The sequence below is a fragment of the Spodoptera frugiperda genome, chromosome 30, assembly GCF_023101765.2.
Source record: "Spodoptera frugiperda isolate SF20-4 chromosome 30, AGI-APGP_CSIRO_Sfru_2.0, whole genome shotgun sequence".
NCBI classification, from domain to species: Eukaryota; Metazoa; Arthropoda; class Insecta; order Lepidoptera; family Noctuidae; genus Spodoptera; species Spodoptera frugiperda.
Window position 1 is genome coordinate 10,508,003 of NC_064241.1, and position 24,288 is coordinate 10,532,290.

At 36.0% G+C, this 24,288-nt stretch overlaps 2 protein-coding genes across 3 annotated transcripts in view; both read left to right on the plus strand.

Annotated features, from left to right (window-relative positions):
- Positions 1-4,886, plus strand: part of LOC118269550 (progestin and adipoQ receptor family member 4) — a 93,914-nt gene extending 89,028 nt beyond the window's left edge. The window contains exon 6 of the mRNA XM_035584691.2: positions 219-4,886. Within this exon, the coding sequence (XP_035440584.1) occupies positions 219-284 (66 nt within the window). The 3' untranslated portion in view covers positions 285-4,886. The remainder of the gene's footprint in view (positions 1-218) is intronic.
- Positions 4,887-13,000: 8,114 nt separating this feature from the next.
- Positions 13,001-24,243, plus strand: LOC118269751 (scolexin B). Of its 2 annotated transcripts, none has more exons than XM_035585042.2 (6): positions 13,001-13,158; positions 17,321-17,471; positions 20,681-20,834; positions 21,058-21,210; positions 23,167-23,304; positions 23,719-24,243. In XM_035585042.2, the coding sequence occupies exons 1-6, from the start codon at positions 13,059-13,061 to the stop codon at positions 23,875-23,877; spliced, it is 855 nt and encodes a 284-aa protein (XP_035440935.1). In that variant the 5' UTR covers positions 13,001-13,058; the 3' UTR covers positions 23,878-24,243. The 2 variants fall into 2 exon arrangements, with proteins under 2 accessions (XP_035440935.1, XP_035440936.1); XM_035585043.2 differs by lacking the exon at positions 13,001-13,158 and adding an exon at positions 13,456-13,607.
- Positions 24,244-24,288: the final 45 nt, after the last annotated feature.

The following is a 24,288-nucleotide window of genomic DNA, read 5'->3' on the forward strand; positions in this document are numbered from 1 at the left end:
TGAAATATGGGTGTACATTGGCATTATGTGCCATAATGTGCATCTCTGCCTACCCCTTCGGGAATTAAAGGCGAGAGGATTTGTATGTATGTATAACATAGAATGCTTTAAATTTTTTATGATCATCAAAGATTGATGGAAGTCAAGCATAAAAAAACAAATGATTTAACGACTACTATAGTGAAATATAATTTCAAATCGCTATAATCTGTTTCCAGGTGACAACGCGCGACATAGAATGGATGTCGCGCGTCGACTGCCGCGCGCCGCTGCGCACTCTCTGACGCTCAGCGCACGCCTCGCCACATCAACTCGCGTCCTTTGCCGCGCCAACCCGCGTCCACACATCGCCTCCGTCTACTCAACTTTACTCACTTCTACTCAACTCACGCACCTTTACTTAAGGCTTCCTAACTCGCTGTTCGGACTTGGACAACTATAATTCTAGAACCGTAAGACCAAAGGAGTCAACTATTGATTGATTGCTCGACAACTTAAGATATCCTTTACTCACTTTTGTTATTGGAAAATTAATCAAGGATTATAGAGTGAATATTTACAACTAAAACACTGACAAAAGTGAACAGGTACATTTATAAACTGCTAAATATTAGCGCCTATATTTAATAATCTACGATGTGACATCGATCCCGGCCTTTAACAAAATTAACGCCCGATTTTTTTCATTTCAACTTACTTGTACACAACTTGGCTCGAAACAAATAATTAGGAAGTCTTAAAATCTCGTAAGTTACAAAGTAATACGGTTTTTATTGGATAAAAGTCAGTCTTCCGAACTTGCGTTAAGGTCGAGTTTAGAAAGATAAAGTATTAAGCGTGGTCCTCCAAATACGTCTTCGAGAAACAAAAACAAGTTATTTTCCATGAAGGGAAATTGTTCCAGAAGCACGTTAGTTTTAGAACCTTGGACATCTGACAAGACGATTAGATGCCAAAATAAGATGTGCAAGAAATCTTCCTATTAATATAGTTATCATTTGGTCTTATGGAATCGGCTGTAGCTTAGTCAATAATGTAGTACCTAATTATGATGACACTGATGACGTTGCGCTGGACATACGTCGGACATTCGACTGCTAACATATCTACACCTGCTATATTGACGATGCTCACACAATAAATGAAACATTTGTAGGAGAATTCTCTAATTTCTACTTATCTGATGACAACTAAACAAATAGGGATGGACTGCAATAGTAAACAGATGATATTTTTGCCTAATTAACAACGTAGGTGAACACAAACGACAAACAATACTCCAGTCTATCTGGCTACTACTGTAGAACATTATGTTAATGTTTTATTGTTAACAGATTTATGAAGGAAGCATTATCATTTGTTATAGTTAACAGCGCGTCCAACCTTTGTTAAATCTTCACGCTTCGAAGTATTTTTTAAAGAAACGATACATACTTAATATCGCGTATTTTGTATCACAGTCAGATTCTGATCTCACTACAAAGAGGATATATTGCAATCAAAACAGTTTGTAATTTCCAAAGTGCCTTCTCGGAGAGTAAAATATGGCAGTTGCAACATGTTTTACTGATCGATCCGAAAGTTAATTAAGCCATGCAGTCTTATGTCATCGTCTTGCACAATGGGGCTTCTAGATCGGACCATATGGCAATTTTAAAGTGAGACAGACCACACGTAAAATTTTAACCATACAAAAGGCCCCGGTCTACCAAAAGTAAAGCATCTGACTGTCTTACAAAATAACGGAAAAGCAATCGTCTTATAAACAGCTTGGATAGCAGAATGAACTCGTACTCGTTAGTTGACAATATTGCGGCCTACACATAATATAGTATTAAATTAAAACGAGACGTCGTTGCGATTGGAGACGGAGAGTACCCTTCTAATGTACCACAAGATGGACGATGGAATAAACCATTTAACAATAACTAGGTAACTACACTAGATCAGTTATTAATAGTTATAATAATTAGTGCGATAAGTTATCGAAAGTAACAGTTATTTTAATGAAACGAACACTTCAACAATCTTAGTAAGCTTACGAGAATAGTTAAATTATTATATTGGATTATAAACACGTTTTTTATAGAATAGGTTTAAGGAGTTGGATTTGCATACTCGCTTTTGAATTCGCGAAGATTGTGACTTTGCTGAGAGGTAGACGAGACAGGATAGGGTTGCTGAGAGTGGGATGTACCTATACTAGCTTAGAAATATTATTTTTATAATTCCTCCACCTGCTTAGTTCTCATTGAGAAGTAGCCACCTTCACATTAAACTGTTTAACTCCTGCTGCAGTCAATACTCACGGTACTCTAGCGCGGTTTGCCAACGTTACGAGTAACCCATTCCACTCTCAGTTACCCCCACACCGTTCTTTCAATCTAAATCTATTTTTTATGTATTTCTAACAAAATTCTACTTACCTATAATAAATATTTATAATTCAAAATATTTAACTAACTTCTTTTCGTCCTTGCAATGTAAATGTGAAAATAATTGCGCATTGAATAATTGCCAAAAATGTGATCGAGACTTAGCGGAATTTTATAGTAAAATTATACTATTATAATTGTATAGGTAATTTTGTCAAACTTGTGATTACTGCTTTTGGGTTTAGAAATATTAAAAATGTGTCGTGGACGCCAGTAACGTCTTAAACTGCAGTTTAAAGTTGATATTTAACATTATTGTTTTAAATATTTGACAATCAATGTGGCTAACCGCTTATGTCAATGTTTTAAACATTTCGTCAATTTATTTGTTAAAACATATCAAATTAGGAAAATCTAATTATTCCTAAAAAGTCCTGAAACAAGAAAACAATTGCTGCTTTATTGAAATTATATCACATTCCTAAGAACCTTGAAACCAAAGAATGCATTTAATTTGTTCTGAGGTTAACTAAAACGGTTCTGTCCGACTATTAAGTTAAACATACCTAATTGGCTACACATTTAATAAATATATCAGATACTAATTAACCATAACTGTACTTTAGTTATTGTTACATTTTATTGGACAGAACTAATCACGTTTGTTACTAACGAGTATTTAGTAATGAATCGTTATTTGTTGAAAACATTATAAATAAATAAATCAAAAACTAAATTTCTGTTGAAGATAAAAATTGAGTTTAGAATACAGAAATTTGTAAATAGCTAGTTGTTATTTTGAATTATTAGTCCCTTCGATATGAAAAACCTGAAAGTAATAATTGGACGAAACTAAATATTGTCTTTTGCTGAATCTTGTCATAGAGGTAACTCTGCTAAATATTAGTATCTCCTTCATCTCGTCCCTGACTATGTACGTATATTGAGTTGTATGGTTACTAGTGAACTCCTGTACCTATCGGTGACCAATTGTTGCTATATTTTTATATTCTCGGTGTTGTGTGCTTTGCCGCTTGTATACAAAGGCATCGCGAGTGAAGTTGAGATGTATTCTCTTACACGACCTCTCTTAGTCAGTTTGATAGTTTAATGACCTAGAGTAACGTAGCGACAGTAGTTAGGTAGTTTACGAGCAATAAATACACGACAATTGTTACGAAGTTTGACAAAAGTAGTCGAGTAAATGTTCCGCACGAAACGAATGCAAACAATTTTACACAATAATTTATTGTTGATGAAAATTTTTAACGCATCTTTTTGATGGCTTTAATGTTCTACTTTTGTCAAAGTTCTTTGTTCTAATTAATTATTTACTAAACGAAGTAGTGTTTTAGACGAAACGAAGTGTACTTGAGGTTTTTTACTAGTGGTTGTCAACGAGACACTCCCGATGTCTCCTGAGCGTGTCCGAATGGCGCCGGGCGGTGGTTCCGTCGCGCGACGTGCACCCTCGACAGACACACGTAACCTGCCACGTTTTGCAACCAAATATAATCAGTACTTTAATTTATATTTTTGGAGTACGATATTTCAACTAGGCACATATTTACAATATCACAAATTTTATTTTTCTGTGAAATTACACCACAAAAGGATAAAAGAGTAGAAAACTACACAAATATTTTTAAATGAAATGATTTATACGACTTCTACACTCCATTGACATAGACCCGGGAATAACTCTGCAAAACAACTGATTTGCTGATTGATTCAATGTTATTCAAAAATATTAAATTATTGGAAAATGGAGTGTATAGTCGTATAACAGAGACGTTATTTTGTCTTAGCAATCCAATTAGTTTGTTGAATATTTGACAAGTTAATATTAAGTACTTGTATGATTTGTAACTGTTTACTTGCCTAAGTATCAATTATTTACATGAAATCATTGGAATCACGTTTTATGAATAGTTATTTAGGCGAGTTACGGCGGCAGCCGTTGAAATAACTATTTAAGGATTAATTAGGTGTACACTGTGAGTAATGGAGGCTGTGCTAGGAGGTGACAGTCGGAGATAGTTGCACGTAGCTTTCCGAGGGCTAGGGAGTCGGAGTGACTGGGAGGAGAAGCTTTACATCCGTAGCTCCGCGAGTGAACGCTCGTCACCCTGTGTTATTGTTTATAAATAAATAATTTAGTAAACTAAAGACGCAATAATTTATCACCCTCTTAATTAAGTTATTGAATAATTTTGTAGTCGTACCTCTAGAGACGTTGGACATTCCTGATTTTGTAGGAAACTAAGGAAATAATCTCACGTTAATTTGTAAGAGTTCGTCTGTAGGTGATAATAATGAGCAATATGACAGTATTTAATACTACATAACATAATGATTACGATTGGTTACGAGGTTACTTTGTGACAACAGACGTTGCGCGTAATTGCACTTATCTTGGAATTATTCATAGTAATTGATTATATTATATTATTGATCAAAATTCTCAAGCTGTAGACGTTGAAGAGATTATTAAAGTTTATTTGAATTCAATTCTTGTGTTTTATTGTACAGATACATATACCCTAAAACTTCATACCTTCAGTCGCATGGCGGAAAGTGCTACTATAGAACACCACACGTCGGTGTCGACTAGATCTTATCCTTATTAGACATCCTATATCTAACCTACATATTATTCTGATTCTGAGAAATAATTTATAATTTAAGTAACAATTTTATCCTCTATCCATAATAAAATTTGATAATGTATTTTAATAGGTACCAAACTCAGAAAACTTTTATTTTCCTGATGGGTCTCATAAACTTGATATTATTATACTCACGTTACTCTAAAAATAACTGCCAAGTACACATCATATATCAGATTCCTCAAGGTCTATGTCCAGAAGCACATCAAGATACTCCAATATATCATATTTCATTAATACAATTTAAACTTTAATGTTTTAGTTTAAAGTCGAATATGTATTGGAGCAATTATCCAGATTCTTGCAAATTTTTGGCAGACTAGATAAGGAATAGAGGTCAAATAAATGTTTTTGTAACCTACTTCAGGGACTTGTCTCTGTTTAATAAGATATCGTGACCTTGCCACTCTTTGTGTTTTTATCAGAAGTCGTCACATTAATAGGAGATACATTGTAATGTATGACTGTCCATCCTTCTTCAATCATCCTCAGCAAGATAATTTTCTGACTTGACTGCACGATTGGCGCAGTGCAGTGGCTATGCAACCAGCTGCTGCGCAACGTACTAGAATAAGACCCCGGGGCCGCCCGACGTTTGTAATTTTTGAGGTAATTAATTTTACAGAATGGACACTCTTATACGTGCTGAAGCGTGTGAGCACACTGGCTAGTTTTAAAGTTTTAGCTAGTTTTGCTGAAAACGTTTACTTTTTTTCAAATTCAAAGCGCTGATTTTTATACGATATACATCACATAGAATATTATTAAAAATACATATTTCATATTAATAGACTATCCCTGAGGGTGAAAATTCCTTCCAGATGCTTTAAACCTCATCATAAATAATTGTTTTTTTTTTTATATTCGAAGTCAACTTTATATAATGATGCTTGGGGGACTATTTTAATACAAATTAAGAATAACAAGCATTTCGAAGGCTATTCCGATGTGTATAGAATAGCATTCAAAATGCTCGTTATTCTCAAAAGTATAGTCAAAGGAGTACTTGCATCACCCGAGTACTTTTTGTGAGTTATATGAGATCCTTTTGCCAAAGGGCCAAACTCGAAAACACTTCACCCAACTCAAGGATCAAGACCTTGTCGTACTTCCCACTCGAAGAATAAACAGGACAAGGAATTATATATTTTTCCTTAAAAAAAACGTGTAGCGACACACTTAACAAACAAGACTCAATAAACAGATGACGTCATATAATCCTATATCGCACAAGTGAAGTTCTGTTGCACAGTAGCCCGCCAGGCGCGATCACCTCTGGGCTCGCTGTCATTGCAGCGGTAAGTCCCCTCTTTGAGGAGTGGCTAGAGAGGCGCCATGGCGTCCTCACCTACCGCCTGACGCAGGTGCTTACCGGACATGGGAGTTTCGGTAGGTTCCTGTTTTTGATTGGGCGGGAGGAAACGCCCGGGTGTCATCACTGCGAAGACCGCCCGGAGGACACGGTGGAACACACGGTTGCGGTCTGCCCTGCGTGGGCTGAGCACCGCCGTGCCCTCAGGGAAGTGATCGGCGACGGCGACCTCTCGCGTCCGGCTTTGGTTCAGACCATGGTGCGGAGCGAGGGGGACTGGGATGCCGTCTCCTCCTTCTGCGAAGCAGTTATGCTAGCTAAGGAGGAGGCGGGACGCGTGAGGGAACGAACTTCCTCACGCCCTAGCCGACGCGAAAGACACTCCGGACGTCGGGGATCGCGTGACGATCTCCGGCCACCGTAAGTGCGGGTCTGCGGACGGCGAGCAAGGGTAGCTCGCCGCCCGACCAGAACCAGACCCGTGCGTGCGGCGCGTTGCGTTCCGCGCGCGCCTCAAAGAGCCATCAGACCACCACAGATGGGGCCCAGTAGGGCTGATGCTTAATCCGGAGCTGCGGACTACCTAGCGGGTTTACCGGGGCTCCGGCTCGACAAGCAGGAGTAGGAACGGGGTGGTTTTTAGTCAGTAAGAGTCTGACACTCCCTCTCGCTTTGCCCTCGATTTTCCCCCTGAAAAAACAAAAAAAAAAAAAAAAGGCACGATCACCTCGCCTGGGGCCTTAGTCTGCTATTACAATTGTGTCAGAATGGTCGATCATTGAGCAGTGCAAGAGGGACAGAACTATGTAGGTTGTATAGCTCCTTCCCTCTCGCACTGCTCAATGATCGACCATTCTGACACAATTGTAATAGCAGACTAAGGCCCCTGGTCGGAGGTTTCTCCTTTTCCTATCTTAGGGAACTTTACTCACTGTTCCCTAAAAAAGTATAAGACCGACGTTCGTAGAGTGACTCAAAATCGGATACTAGCAGTCAAGGAACATAATTATATTTGTATTAATTACGAAACAAACTGGTTTATCGAAAGATCGCAAGTGTAACTGTCGTGTGTAGTCAAGGATAAGCAATGACGTAGTATCGAGTAAGGAATTTTGGAGCGGAGATTGGGAAGGAAATCCCGTCGACGTCATACTCTAGCAAGTTTTAAATCATTGATGAGCTTTTTGTTTGTAGATATTTCTCGGTACACCGTCCTTTTTCACTTCGGGAGATTACGGACAAGATTTTGTGTACAAAGCCAAGTTCCGTTTAGTTATGTATCTGATGATTCCTTTGAAGTGTATAAAAAGAAAAACCATAGCAATTGGCGTTCCATTGTCTCTGCCTACCCCCATGTGAGACAGGCCCCATGTGAGGTTATGTATGTATGTATGTATGATTCCTTTGGTGTTGTTGTTACCGTGACTATTAGGTAACATAGAAGGTTAAATTAATGTAGTTTGATGACTAAACACACTATTTTGGAACAAAAGACCGCCAGTACGAGGAACATATTATATACTTTGTATAGTCACAGATAATATTGATACTACGTACGTCACGGACTTGCCCGCATTAGGTGGATCACGACAATTATACGTACGATACAGGTGTTTGTTTAGGTATAAACTGAGCAAGTATAGGAAATAATACGTAAGCCAGAATACCACCAGGAAAGGCCAACTACTAATAACACCAACTTAGGTATTTAACTCATCATGCTTTGCTTAGGTATATCTACCTAGCCGTACCTAATAAAAGACACAAAAAAGTTATGTTAAAGTTTCTTAATAAAACTTGTAGACCGCTGTAGATCACCAAAAAACCTGTGAAGCTGCTGCCCTTTCCTCAATTTATGTCCAATTTTAGAATATAGCCTCATCTCGCTAAGCATGAAAGTAAGAATTCTTGGAACCATTTTATTTATTGTTCGAAAAACCCGGACCAATTCGGATTCCTTGTAATGCAGTTGAGTGTGACGTAAAAATGTGTGGTAAATACAATAGGTAAATACTAAAATGCATCCTTATTATTATTAGACATTTGTACAACCACAATGAATCATAACTACTAAGAAAAACGGATTTGTTAGCTATATTCAATACGCGTAATATAACACGCTAATTTGTATAACTACGTATTATAAATAAATATTAAAAATTGTCAACGGGTATCTATCAGTATAATGACATTATATGTATGTATTTATAAAAAAATATTATTATATTCTTCATCATTAAAATACAATGAAAAATATATTCAAGTCTGGACCAAAATAAACCTGTTATTAGTAACAATTGATTAACATTTATCCGCCATGTTTAGTGGCTTTGTAAATAAATATTAATAGTAACATAATATAATAGGTATACATTAGTAGCTACTAGCTATTAATAAACTGACTCACGTGTTACACATGGCCAGGTGTGTGATCAACTACTAAGTATTGGGTAGTTAATAGATCATAAATTTTATTTAAACAATTTTATACAAAAAATATAAATATACATATATTTTCTCACCTTTTAAAAATAAGTGTCTGATGGAAACGTAAGTTGATCTGTAATAAATACAGATTCTACTTACCTATATCTTAAATACGTCAATTTATAAGATGACTAGAGAAACAATTGGACTAATGAAGAGAATACACTGACGGGAGTTTGTCCCTCATTGTCATCGTCACTTCAGACAGCCAACTAACGCGATGAGGAACAGTGATGTACCGAGTCACCTTACCTTACCTTACCTTGCCTTGCCAAGGGGACCTGCAGGGGGCTACGGGTTTCTTAGTAAGTAATCCTTTAACTTGCTAGAACTTTAAAACTCATTGTAAGTAGTATGTAAAATGCACAGTCCTTACTTCAGACGGGATATGCTTCAAACTAAAATCAAAATAAAAAGCAGTCAAAAATACGCACCAACTGTTTGCACTGAGCATTACACGCACTTAACACGACTATGTTTACAAATAAGGTTTTCCAATAACATGGTTTTCTTGATAATAATTAGTTAGTTATCAGCCGGAAAACATACTTTAAGAAGAAACGAGATAAAGATTATACCCTCATAGTTTCCAATAAGTAGTGAGGCGATTTTCTTTACATAATAGTGCAACAAAGAGACAGGAAATATTTATCTACGTACGAATATAAATAGCCATACATTGTACGTGATGAAAAAGTCAACAATGCTCAATACACCCGCATCTGATTAAGCACTATCTATTCAAACAAACTGCAATGGCAAGGTGAAGATTTTCGTCAGTTTCATGACGTCAGCGATCCCTTATTATCGATTGTTTAGTTTTACGACTGGTGCATCATCCGCACCTGATATTGTTCAATGAGGTCGGATGTGACTAGATGCAGTGTCGGTTAAAGGCGCGGGGCGCGTAGCAAATGTGAATATGGGGCCCTTGAGTTGCATTGCCTATTGAAGTTTAGGATTTAAATATTCCAGAACGTTAGTTTTTTTTTGTCATTGGTAGATTTTTAGTTTATAGTTTTTGGAGTCGGTTTTTTGTTGATTTGGGCACAGGCGCGGGGCCCCCATATAGCGCGGGGCCCGTAGCATTTGCTGTCACCTGGCAATACAAGGCATTCCGCCACTGACTAGATGTAGATAGGATCCTCACTCTGCTGGCCATGTAACTAATCAAGTCAGAAAAAGTGTGTTTTCTTGACCGATAGCCTATTAGTTCATGTTTGGATATTCAACATTTAACTTCCAGACATTGGAAAGAATCTCATCAGTATCGCATCGCCATCAAATGAACGTAAGATGGTCAACCCTAGCTTTACCTAATAGGGTCCAACTTGTTTATAACCGATAACCAAAGATTTTCATACAAAAGTAGTATAGCGATCTAATTATTTGAAATAAGGCCTATATTGGAGTGAGTTTAACAGTTAAACATAGAACATAAACATGCCTAAGATGGCATAGCAGTACATATATCTCCAAAACTTCTTAAATAAATATACCTAATACACACCTGTTCACAAAAAAAAACTTGAAGCGGGTCTTAATTGCTGCAAACAGATAGTTTTTAAAGCAATAAAACGTTTTTTACAGACTATTGTTTACATATCGTCCTGGTAATTAATGACCTCATTTAATGATACCTAATACCTAATAATATGTAGGAACTATCTTTTATTAGTCACTTTTGAGTAAAAACCAATGAATAAACAGCACACCTACCTACCTTTGACACTAAATAAAGAACATTTTTTTTAAGTTTATGTTCAGTTTGTGACAAGTTCCTAGACACTGCTACTCCTGAAAGCAGTTCTACAAAAGCGATCAATGAAAAACCACCGAAAGAATGAAACCATGTGTATTCCAGGAAAATAAAAAACGGTTTTTAATTCTGTAATGAATCAGAATATAATTAAATCATTCATCAAAGAATTAAAAGGTTATAATTATAATGTACATTAACTATCGTGAGACATAGTAAATTAATTAATGCCATAGTTTAAACTTTCTTTGGGGTTTTGGGATATTTTTCTTATGGTACTGTAAACTTGCTATGTAACGCCACGTCTTTTATCCTCAAAGGGCTAGGCAGAGGTTCACCTGCACATTACGGCACTTAATGCCATCATTTCACTTTTCACCATAACCAGCTGATTTGTGATTTCATACGTGAATTAAATTAAAATAACAAATTATCATACACAATTCTGATCTAATTAAAAAGGTACTCAAGTTAACGTTTGTATTGTGAATCAGGCAATACATTCTGGTGAAGAAACTGTAGTTGTTTTTAGTAATCAATTTTTAAAGTCAAAAAATCATAAAAAAACAACAAGCCCTGTATACTTTATGAATAAGTAGTTACAGTTTACTAGGAACATAAAGTCTCTATGAGCACGTAAGTAAATAACTACTCACACAAAGATGATGCGATGATTTCATTACCCTTTGTGTTCAGTATTAAATGTAATCATCTTTAGTTCAAAATCTATAGATTTACTTAAAACATTATATTACTATTGGCACAGAATAATAAGTGGTGTCATCAAAGATTTCAAACTCAATTTCTACTTCAGAAAATCTACGTCTGCTGATACAATCAATTCTTACATCAACTCTTTAACTACACCTAGACAGAAAATATCACAAGATACTAAATTACGAGATAATAGTACATAGTTAATTGGTCCATAATTACTCTAAAGCCATTCACAAGACCATCATTTACCTGACTGACACCGTCACATTGGTTGGTGGCTTCCAAATGATCTGGAAATCACTGGGGGACGCCTATGAACATAGGCGTAACATATGACAACAGTTCTCGTTTAATCTGCAAATGATCATAATTAAATTAATCCTTCTGTAAAATAAAAATAGCTCACTGACACGTAGACCGTAACACGTAGTAGTAACCTTAATTTCTCAGCCCTTTTACTGTAATAACAAAAAAAAAAATACCTAAAATCGTTGGCTTATATTAAATGCACCTCTGACCCATAATGATACTCCTCATTATACAGATAAACCACCGTCATTGGGGTTTTCCTATGCAAGAAAAAAATATGTGTAATAAGTAATAACCTAACTTAAATGAAAGAATATCCAGCTAATGGCTCTGGTGCGGTAACTTAGGGGTTACATGTAACTTTAAAACATTCCATTAATTTAACGAATAATGATGGTAAAAATGTTCCAGTAGTCCAGTAGCCCAAATCTTGAGGCATAACAACAACAGATATCGGTCACAATGATAACGCCGCGTCAGGCCTCGGCCGTGGAGTTGTTACAGCCAAAGTAATAAATCTTGATATTATATATACCGTCTAGCAATTATATATAACATCTTCTCAATTTAGATAAAGTGATAAATGACACAAAATTAATCACATTAACTAGCAATTTTATATACTATCTTCGAAGACTTGGATAATGTAATAAAACGAGCAGCATGCAAACAAACATGCAGCAGGCAGGGTTTCTGTCACGGCTCCGGTGCTGCGGGCCTCCGGCGGCCCCACGCATGCTAATCGTCGCAGACGGCTTTCGCTCACCACCGCAGCTTCGGCTTGTTGGCCGGCTTCGCCGGCCAGCCTCAGCCGCGATGGCTCGCTAGCAGCCTCCTGCTCCTCAGTCCGCGGGCCGCCTCGCACCTACGCGCCTACGCGATTTTAAATTACACTCTAGGGGTAGAACAAAAAAGACAACGTGGAATCGGTTTTGTAGCAATTCGGTTCTGTCACAAACTTTTTTTGCATAGCATATTAAATTTTTTAACCAACATTATTATTTAATTGTTACAGAAACTTTAGCAAATTAGTTTGATCGGAATTATAGTAATAATTCTCTACCGCCATTTTCTACATAAGTTATTAGGCCTACTAACGTTATGCGGATCAAATTTATGCCAAAACAAATTTGTCTTTGATATTAAAGATTAATTTTTATTCTTACAAGTTATTCTTACAAGTAAAAGACTTGTGACATTTTGAGTTACACATGTATTATTACTTTGACTAACTTGGACTCCCTATTATGAATAATATCCAGATAAAGTGATTAATTTATTACATTGTCTAGTGAATTTGACATTTTTATACGATTATTCATAATAACCAGTCATTATGAATAATTGCTATTTAATCACTCTGACTGTAACAGAGTAACTAACGATTCATATAAAGTGCGGCGGCTGCGCGTACGCATCAAAACTCCATCATGTTCGCAAGCAAGTCGATTGTGTGCGCCGCGCTTGCGCTCCTTGCGGTCACAACTGCTGCGCCGGGAGGAAACGACATACAAAAAATCACAAAAGCACGTGAGTGTCATAATAAAAGCTTTTTTATTATTAAAATATTTTTTTTAATAATGTGGGCCAGAAATTGTGTGATTATTATGTAAAAAAGTGATAAAGTAGGTAGTTTTTGTTGTGGTGTGCAGGTAAGGTCTTTTTATTTATTTATTTTTTGTATAATCAAGTATTTACAGTTTCGTATAAACCGCCTTTTTCTCCTAGATAATATTCGACAAATGAAAAACGTTCGATAAAATAGTTAATCTTAATTCGTTAGATTCAGATAACATTTGATAAAATATAATTATCTTTATCTTTTCTTTTCCATTAAAACTACACAACAATTGAATTTCATCAAAGTGAGTGTTGTTGTTTTTATACAAATTTGTGAAACATGCAATATTGCATTAATAACAGTGTCTTATTATTTATTCAGTTAATGCTAAACATAAATCCGACTTCGCCATACAATTGTAAGTTGTAAGCACAGAAATATATTGTAAGTATTATAATGAACAACAGTCGATTTAATATTAGACGTTTAGTTCTAGGAAATACATCATTAATTTACTTTTTATGCATTTAACACAAAAGTCATAATAATAAATTAATATGTTAAAGTGGGTAGCTAATAAAATCTAATATTTTGTTTGTGTAAAATTGCAGTTTATTTGTAAATAGGTCCTTTAACCATAAGATAATGACCATGGCAATGTGATCCTCACATTTCAGTACTAGCAACGTTATTAACATTGCACTGTTTTTCAATAATAGCACAGTACTACAGTACTAGACTAATGAATGCGCAACATAACGTGTGATTAATGCGTTACACTTTACAATAACTACAAAATTACCGTAAAGATAAACAACGTCAAAGAAACTAAGTATTCAATTTTTTGCCACTACTACAACTAGAGCCTACAAATTTTCAGATATCAACGTTTAATAATAATGCAGTACATTACAATAACAATTTGAATAAGTTTTCTGGTCTTAATTGTTTTAAAACTGCAAAAATACTTTCAACTATTGCCTATATTTAAAGAAAAATTAAACAAGTGACAAAAATATTCTATGATATATTGTATACTATATGAACTATACAATATATGTACAAAGACACGTATCATTGTCTATGTATACTGTAGTTGATGCTGTGATACAGTATACATCAACACATACTTAAAACCTCTCACTTTCTCCTGTCTTTAGGTTCCTTCAGAGTTGTCTTATTTTACCTCGAACAAAATTAGATTATCAAATAAAATTAGGTGTGTTTAGTCTGATGTGATTGCCATTTAATTTAGAGTGTAGTTTGTCTCCAGCCTTCCAATTCGCCGGTACCCTACGTGGTCCTGGGTCCTGGAGATTGGGAAAAGCAAAAAAAACTAGATTTTTTGTAAACACATGATTAAGTACCTAAACAAGTTCGATAGCTGGGCAGAGGACAACACAATAATTATGGTAGTAAAGTAATAGTAGTCATTATCAGACCGAGGACATAAAAACTGCAATTATGTCTGATTGTCAGGAATACATAATGTAGGTAACTAAAGCTAAGTTCCGTTAACAAATGATCACGAGTGAATCAAATAAAAACAAAATAAAAAACCGGTATTTTAATCAAAACATATCGTGAATAAATTACACTAAATACCACGCTAAAAACAATCAGTCAATTTGGCAAACTTGTTTAAATTAATAATACTTAGGTAGTTTTTGTCGTTATTGTTTTTTGTAAAATATACGATTTAGTCGATTGAACTTAATTAATTAATTGTGCATATGTTTGGGCATAAAGATACTTAAGTACCTGCTTCATTTTAATACCTCATTAATTACACTAGTGTTTACATTAAATACATATGTAAATATTAAATAGTAGACACGAAGTCTTTGTCCCTTTGTCCTTAATGTGCTACTCAACTCCGTACATAGTCAATTTAGAATAACTCATTTTTCCACTCACTGTCAAACTATCACAGGCTTTCTCCAAAGAGAAGATCAGAACCAAGAACTTTAAGAAAATATCCTATACTTTGTGCTTTACTTGGAGTTTCTTGACCATCTACTTACAAATTCCAAGCGCACTCACAATTCCATTTCCATTTGTTTCTACTACATTCTCTTTATCTGTAGCTGATTCCTCTTATTCTTCTTTACTTATACTACACTCTTCTTCCCGATCACTCTTGCTTGAAAAAGTAATCATTTGAATGTATGACTAACCGATGTACCTATGGCAACCGTGGATTCGATGTGAAATTGAATTGATTGCCGGAAAAAGAATGCACTTCACCCTAAACTACTTACTTATTATGAGAACACCTTATAAATTATAATAGTGAATTGCATAAGAATTGTTGACATATACTTTCGTGCTTTAAACCGAATGAAAAATTCTTGTTTTACTTTAGCTAGGATAGTCGTTCAAATCATATTAACCCAGTGAATGAATATCAACATCAAGTGTCATTTATCAACATTCGCCTAGTTACCGGATAGGTAATGTCGGTACCCATGAATGAACTAGTTCAAATATAACAATACCCTCTTAACTGATTAACTAAACTAGAATATCTACTGGTATTGAATTGGAGTCTGTTTTTATACCGGTGTAAACAAACATAAATATATCCAGCCGGAATAGGTTATTTGATTGTTTAAGGCTGCTTATAAATTCAGGAACTGCTTATTCTATTCAAAACGTATGCTCTGTAGTTCTTGGGTGCCATACAATAAAGATGACATATCCCCTGTTCTACTAGTTGTAATATTAGTTCAGTGTCATACGCACAACTTCATTCATCATGCATTTAAATTGAAAAACCCAATTTGTTACAGTATATTAATCAATAATTCTACGTGGAAATACCTACCTGGGAAAAACACAACAGTATTTTTGTTTTTTAACTGCACTAATCCTCATGCTTATCGCATTTGGGATGGATAATATCTACGGTAGTTAGCTGGCTGATAACGGTCTAAATATTTAACACACATAGATTGAGAACTACGTCATAGGCAAATTAGTAAAAATGCTCCATTTTAACATGGTTTTCATACCATAATAAACGACGATAAGCTTCTTTTTCGTAGAAGTAGGTAAGACTAAAATTACCTTAAATCCATTGCTCACCTGTTAGTTATGTAGTTACCCAGGTACCTTTGTTATAGGGCCTATTGCCATATACCGTGGTTACTCCTCTACTGACGTATGAGTAAAAGTAGTTTTACCCCATCTACATGACTGTATGTTTCAATTCACCTGCAGAAAACAAATCGACCACTAATGCGCTACGCTACGGTTATAACACGTCTGTAATACAAGTTACAACCGATGCGTCACGTTTTCCCTTAAATCGTTACGCTTGGAAACTATTACCCTAGTACCTTCAGTGGCCTTTGCCATGAAACTGATTTAGTTATTTACTTGTATTCAGGGTCTATCAACTGAAACGAAATCAGTTTCCCATCGATATTATGATGGCACGTCACTATGTTACATCGACAACCTGAAATAGACTTTAATTTTGTCCGAAATAAGGTACGTTTTTCGTAAACGATTGTAATTTGGATATACAAAGGTACATGCTGACATGATATAATTGGCCTGACGCATGCGCATGGTAACATTAGTAACAAATTGCTCTGATCGTGTTCTCGATCATTTACAAGTAACACGTCACTGTTATTAATTGTAGGGAAACCTTTGTGGTTTTTTCTACGAGATAAGATACCTTCACAACGATGTAGTTAGTTGCTGCGGTGTACCTGTGCGTGGTAAAATACAGCTGCTCTAATAGATGTCATTAATACATTATCAGACGATAGTGTGTCGTGGACAAGTTATTGTTTAGTTTTTGTGAGAGGTTTTTGTTTCACTAGTTCCTGCATAGAACTAGAGATGTAATTTCATCTACGATACGTTTATGAATACAAATTGCAATCGTGTGGGAAATACCTAGTAATTTCCTCTACCTCGGAGTACGCACCTATTAGTTTGAATGTTCCTATTTTAATGGCATTGTTATTATCTGGCTCATGTGCATTGAATATGAAATTATGGTCAGTAAATAATTATGTCAATACATGACATATTAACTATTGACCACGAAGTGATAAAACGAAAAATGGTAAATGGTAGTAATCAAAAACTTATATTCTATCTTACTGTTTCCAGCCAATGTCCCAACGAAGTCGGAAGCGGTAACAAAAGCGAGTGCACCCGGGCCGCAGCCAGTAAATGAGAGGTTCCCTCATGCAGTGCTGTTCGGAGGCACCTGCGGCGGTACCATCATCAGCCCAACATGGATCCTCACGGCTGGCCATTGGTAAATACTTTAACTTTTATTTAGCTCACAAAAACATACCAGGTAATCCCAAATTCTTGGTTTTTACCAAGCTCATGCTGTTTTAGAAGGATCTAATAGGATCCACCGAATATCCAAGCCGTTTAAACTTTATATCAACTACTTTGTATAAAAAACTTAATGAACTAAAAACGTCGTCACTCTTGTTCGGCGTCGTCAAGTCGTGCCGGCTACATAAAAGATCTCGACCCAAAAAAACTTAATATCACGTAACAGCCAATTAGCAAACAGATTATAGTCAAATTACTTGTAGGTATGTTAAGTTTTTGCGGATATATCACATAGTAATAATACAGTAGACTAGGTATACACGGATATATTCTAAAAGAACCGTCTAAGTCTTTTATCTAGGTTCTCTGGAAAACTAATTAATGTATAGGTAAGTTAGTACTTAACTATAGGTTATATGGTAGGTACGTATATATAACTAGTAGGATTGCTAAAGTTTCTATAATAAGTAAATATTCCTACAATCTAAAGGTATAACACATTTAACAGAAATAAACTTGAACACTGACTCCATGCCGTCCTCCAGTCCAAGACTTATTGCACGTAGGTACCAGTAATGTCAATCTTCCTGTTTATCGACTTTGCCTTCTGATGTATCGTGTCTGCGATTGGAGTAGCCTTCACCACATTCTGCGCCACAGTGACCTGTCCTTATCATTTCACTGATATAAGATGTACTAAAGGAAAAAACGTCAAGTCGTTAATGATATTTATTATTTTTTTACATCCACTGCCCATTCAAAACATTGGCCAATAATTACCTATAAAGGGATTACCAAAATTGGTACCTACATCCTTGATAACATTGAAGGAAAAATTTAATTATTGGGATTACCAAAATTTATGTCTACATCCTTGATAACTATCGGTTATTTTAAAGAAACGTTTCCTTTGTCACGAACTAAGTTGGTAATATCTGTAAATATAGAGAACCAGTATTTTTGTCGCGTTGAATCGTACTTATGTAAGGCACAAACTTGGCTTGAATATTCTCTTCAAACTATTAAATTCACGGATCGCATTGTCGCACTTCCACGAAAGAAATCACAAGAAGTGGTCCAAGCCGGCGCCGGCGTTTGCTTAAGATATTTCGAAACCTTTGATTTATTATAACTATATGTACTTACCATAGAAGCTATTCTTTGTGAACCCCGGTTTTGAACTGGTTCCTTTTAGTTGAATGCAGCCCACGCGACATTAAGATGTATGTCGGCTCACGCGCATGCATAACAAAACAGTTGGGTTTTCCGTGTTCGTCATATTGACTCCGTGCATACCACAATACAGCCAGTTATTAATACATTTGTCGATAAACAACACAATCAACATTTACGTGACTAGATCTCGTAATTCTCAAAGGGCACATTACCTATGCTCTGTATACAAATAAAATTCTGTTGGTAAAAAATAACCACGTAGGTCGGTCCGGTACTCGGCCATCAATTGTTTCAAAGTTAGGTACTTAGATGTGACTTTCTTCTGCGAATTGGGATTGCAGATCTATTAATTTGGCCTGTACATATGATAACATAATTATTCAATCCTCTTTGTCTAAGTGCATCCTACAATAACACAGTTCCGTCCATGTCTGGAGCTGGTTCGGTTATTTATTCTCATAACAAGAATCGTTTTACTAAAATACAAGATGTAGGTAGGTCAAGATGTACATGCGTCTTATAGATTGAGGTGAAATACAAATCATAAATTCCAATAAAATTGGTTTTAGTCATGCACAGAAAGGTTCTGATATTTAGCTACTTAGGTATATTACAAAGAATCCATTCTTACTACGCATAATATTTGAATCCGTAGATACTACACTCGATATGGTATCGTATCACTAAAACTTACATATTGTATGTATTACAAAAATTGTATATGAAATCCATGACCGTTTCAGCGTTTAGTCTTTACCAATAACATTGGGTGGACCTTAATTTACACTTAGTGTAATTATCACTGTAGCGTGACACTAGATAACCTCAGATAGGACACGTGAAACTGTGACATTGAACAGATATTTTAATAAAAATAGTGTAATGTCATACCCACTGAACTAATATCATACGTTAGATTAATATTTCATTTGTCTGTTGGCCTAATGGTGAAGAAATTCTATCGCTGGATGTCAAAACATTCATCCTCAATTATTATGGTAGGTATAATAAGGTAAAGAAAGACTCTCATCCGCGCACATAATATGCACTTATGCAGATAGAATAATATTTTTATTTCACACGTGAATCTGGTTCTCGTGTGGGTTGTTTTACAAATTATGATTATTATTCGACATTGACACTGTTTGTGACCAAATGCTATCACCTGAGGAGCCATACAATTAGTTACCTATTGACGTCAACAACATAAATATTTATCTGTTACGTGCAGGCTCCCAGCAGATGCGTAGGTTTTAGCATTGGACATAGGTAATAGGTAATCAATTCAGAATCATCTACATTGCAAGTTTCAACGATTTTCCTATATCCACCGAAACTGGTTTATTCTTTCCTCTGCACATTTTGACTTATCTACCTATTCGTACAAACCCACTGTTCACCTTGTAAAATGTTTATAAGGCAGAAACACGTCATGACGTATCCACGTAGCAACTACACAATATTGGTTAAATCCAGTCTATCTAACAAGTTTGGTATTAAAATGTGCTCTCAGCTGGAACCCAATAACTGATGATAGATAGGTAGGTACTATTCTCATCGAATTAGGAACCACAAAATTGCATCAGTGGAATTGATTGATTTGTCCATGAATTACGTCCAAATAAATCCAGATCAAATAAGTTCGTAGTAAGGATTCAACTTCGAATATAATTTGCGAGCGAACCGATGGTGAAAAGGTCACCGCCGGTTAGCAATAAATAACTTAATTTTCTCTTATAAAGAATAACACATCTTACGATGTGCCTTTCGATAAGCAACCACTGCCTCTTACCAACACTACACAATCCAAACGATATAGGTACCTGTCTGCTTTTATTTATTAGGTACCTACGTTCTGTTGCTATCAGCCGGACATAATTGCAAGACAATGCTACTTTATTCATTAGACTGGCAGTGGCATATTAAGGAGGTGCCACATGTCCCTTTGTTTTTATGAAATTATGTATAAATGTAGATTTATAAGGAAAACCTTTCTGATTTCAGTACCCTATTCACTGGTGGACGTTACATCCTGGCCGGTACGAACAACACAGAGAATGACAGTGGTGTCACTCGTCGTGTGAAGAGACAGGTCATCCACCCACTGTTCACTGTGGGACCATACTGGCTCGACGCTGATGACTTCAATCTCAAACAGGTAAGCAACAATGGGAGTTGTTTTGCTCTCTACACTACTTACCTACATACATCAAACAAAGATTTGAATCAAGGAAAATTACAAGAAAAATAAGAATTATGTAGCCAAAAAATTGCCTATTTGTATAAGTACCGTACAACAAATACGTTAGACATCATATGTATTTTAAACACATATCCCATACATAATAGGAGTAATTTTAAGGCAATCTCTATACCAACAGGTGGCTGCCCGGTGGGACTTCTTGCTGGCCGAGTTAAACGAACCCCTGCCCCTCGACGGGAAGACCATGGCAGCCGCTCCTTTGAACGACCAGCCCAACTTACCTGTTGGACTCAACGTGGGATACGCCGGCTACGGTACCGACCACTTCGGTGTAAGTATTCTAAAAAAGACTACATCTGATAAGACTACATCTATGTCTGATGGTAGTTAATTAACAAGCTGTGTCTCTCGAATAAAGAAACGATTTCAAAAGGATGAAAAACGTTAAGAAACTCTTACACTTTAGTTAGACACTTGGCACCAAGCCAAGCCAAGATGTAGCAAAAACACAAAAGAAAAAATACAATAAAGCACCAGCATATTATGTACATATTCGTAGGTATATAGTGACTCATATAGGGAAATGGTGATTTGGGTAACTAAGAAACCTACATCATCATTCATTCAGTATCGTATCGCAGATAAATAGTGTAGCCGCTAAAAGTGATAGGTACCCACTGCAATTGCATTTGGGGGCACGGCAGTGCCCCCGCCAAGTCGAGCAAAAAAAAAGCGGCACGGCCGTACCATCCTTTTCTCGAAGCAATTCGGGCCTTTTTCGACCCCCTATAATTCGGTTGTGGATAAAGCAAGAAACCTGAATCTTCAGTAACTAATCCGGCATTGTATAAACACGGAATATTTAAAATTTCAGTCAATTTGAACCAGTAGTTTAAGAATGACAACTTGTTAAAGTTTCTAAATTTTGTCACTCACTGACTCACCGATCATCAAAAGTCCAAGGCACTTCTAGCAGACTTAGAAGCTTCATATTTGGAATACATATAGAGTTTAGTGTCTTAATCATGGGAAAACTTAAATATTTTGTAATTTCGGTCCAGTTTTCCAAATACACCAACTGCATCAATAACTTTGTAATCCCATATAAATATATGGGATTACAAAGTTATTTATGCAGTTGGTGGTTGGTGGTGGTTATAAATTTAATAGGTGTAGATAGGTACCTACCATATGAGGCAAGGGAGGGGGTATAGGGTGGGTAAAGAAAGGCTCTACAAAAAGAAGTGAGATCCCATCAAAAACATCCTGTAAAAAACCCAAGTCTCGCAGCTCAGTCTTTCTACCGTCAAAAGTTGTGAGATCCATGTAATACCAAGTCGGTTAATCTATTTAGTGTCTACTTGAAGGACCTTCTGTCTTAAGTTATTACATAAGTTATTATCATGCCAATATTAAAAATATTTAACGTTTTAAACAAATAGATCGACTTGGACATCGCATGAAAACAAAATGAATATTACAATATTATATTAGATTCTTTAGTCTCTCGCGCCTCACGCGATTGAAACTCTCGTTCCTGTTGGTCGCTGGCCCGTCGTGCTGTGTAGTGTGATACATACTAATAATCAAATCAAGCGATGTCCAAGTCGATCTATTTGTTTAAAACGTTAAATATTTTTAATATTGGCATGATAATAACTTATGTAATAACTTAAGACAGAAGGTCCTTCAAGTAGACACTAAATAGATTAACCGACTTGGTATTACATGGATCTCACAACTTTTGACGGTAGAAAGACTGAGCTGCGAGACTTGGGTTTTTTACAGGATGTTTTTGATGGGATCCTACATATTCATGAGACCGTGACAATTTCTTTTTTTGCGTGATATCGAAACCGCCAGTGCCACTACATTGGCAACTCGTAACTTTCATTACAGTACATAACTAACTACTTATATTATAGTTACTTATTATAAGTATCATTTGCATGTCTTTTGGTCCAATACAACAGATACTATCTACCTACAATTTTAGGATTTTTAGGCGACAATTATTAATTTCATCTCACGCTCGCGTTAATAATATGTAAACTCGGAACAAAATATATTATATAGGTATCACTTATCAAATACAAAAGAAAAATCTAGGTTATTAGATGTTTGTTATTATTAGAACCGACATAGGCTTTACGTAGCTTAATATCAGCACTGAGAGTATTTCTACAGCCTAAACTGTGGTAACATTGTAACTTACAATACTCCTACGATGATTCAAAATACACACCAAATACTCCAAGCTAATAATATTCCTACCTGCTGTTCCCAGGGCACCATGCGCAGTGACATGCACGGAATGGAGTTGGCTGTACAGAGTGACGAGGTATGCTCCACCCTGGAGCAGTACAACAGCAAGGACATGTTGTGTGTGAAGGGACGCCCACCGCGGTACGACTCTGCTTGCAACGTAAGTGTCAACAATATTTCTATTAAGAAATACTCTACCTCTAGCAGCCCATATCTGTAGTCGAGACTAACAAAACGCAATGCCACTGTCATGTCTCAGGAACAGCTAAATATCATTTTGCTCTCGATAATATCCAATTCATTTTGGATTATTGGTACCATAGATAGGGCAGAGGGCGGTCGCAGCACTCTTCCGTCGCGATATTTTTTGTAAGACGAACAAATAATAAGATTGAAACCGTTAATTTTCTTGCACACAACCCTAGTATAAGAAATATTTTTCGCCAAACAAAAAATGGTAAAAAAGGTGTAAGGAAAGGTAGACACTATACTTAAAAATATAGGTGCCCACCATCTTTAAATTATTGCAAAATTGTTTATACACAATTTTTTACCCACGTGTTTTACTTTCCAGGGTGACAGTGGCAGCGGCTTGGTTGACGAAACTGGCAAACTCATCGGTGTCGCCTCTTGGGTGGAGAACGATGCCCACGAATGTAAGAACGGCGCCCTAGTCGTGTTCTCCAGGGTGTCCAGCGTACGTGAATGGATCAGACAAGTTACCAACGTCTAAACAAACTGCCACATAGCTATATATACGTATACACATAACAACAGATCAATATGTAACATTATGTTGACTAGTCAAGTAAAGTTGTTCTCCAAAGAATTTATTAAGTAACTTGTGATACTTAGATATCATTCACAACTAAAATTATGTAATTGTTTTCATGACAACTATTGAAGTTAGGAGCTAATCATAGCCTTATTTTGTACTTAGCATTTTTAGAATAAGATTAAAGTACAATTATAAGTAAGTGGTCTGGTTGTGATATTAAAAATGGTTTAAATATGACTAACGACTTACATAAGTTATTATGTAATATTTATGACCTTGTGATTTTTGTTAAAATAAACTTATTAAAATATCCACCATGAACACCCTGGTTTCCATAATTCTTTCGCATATCAAGCCTCCAAATCT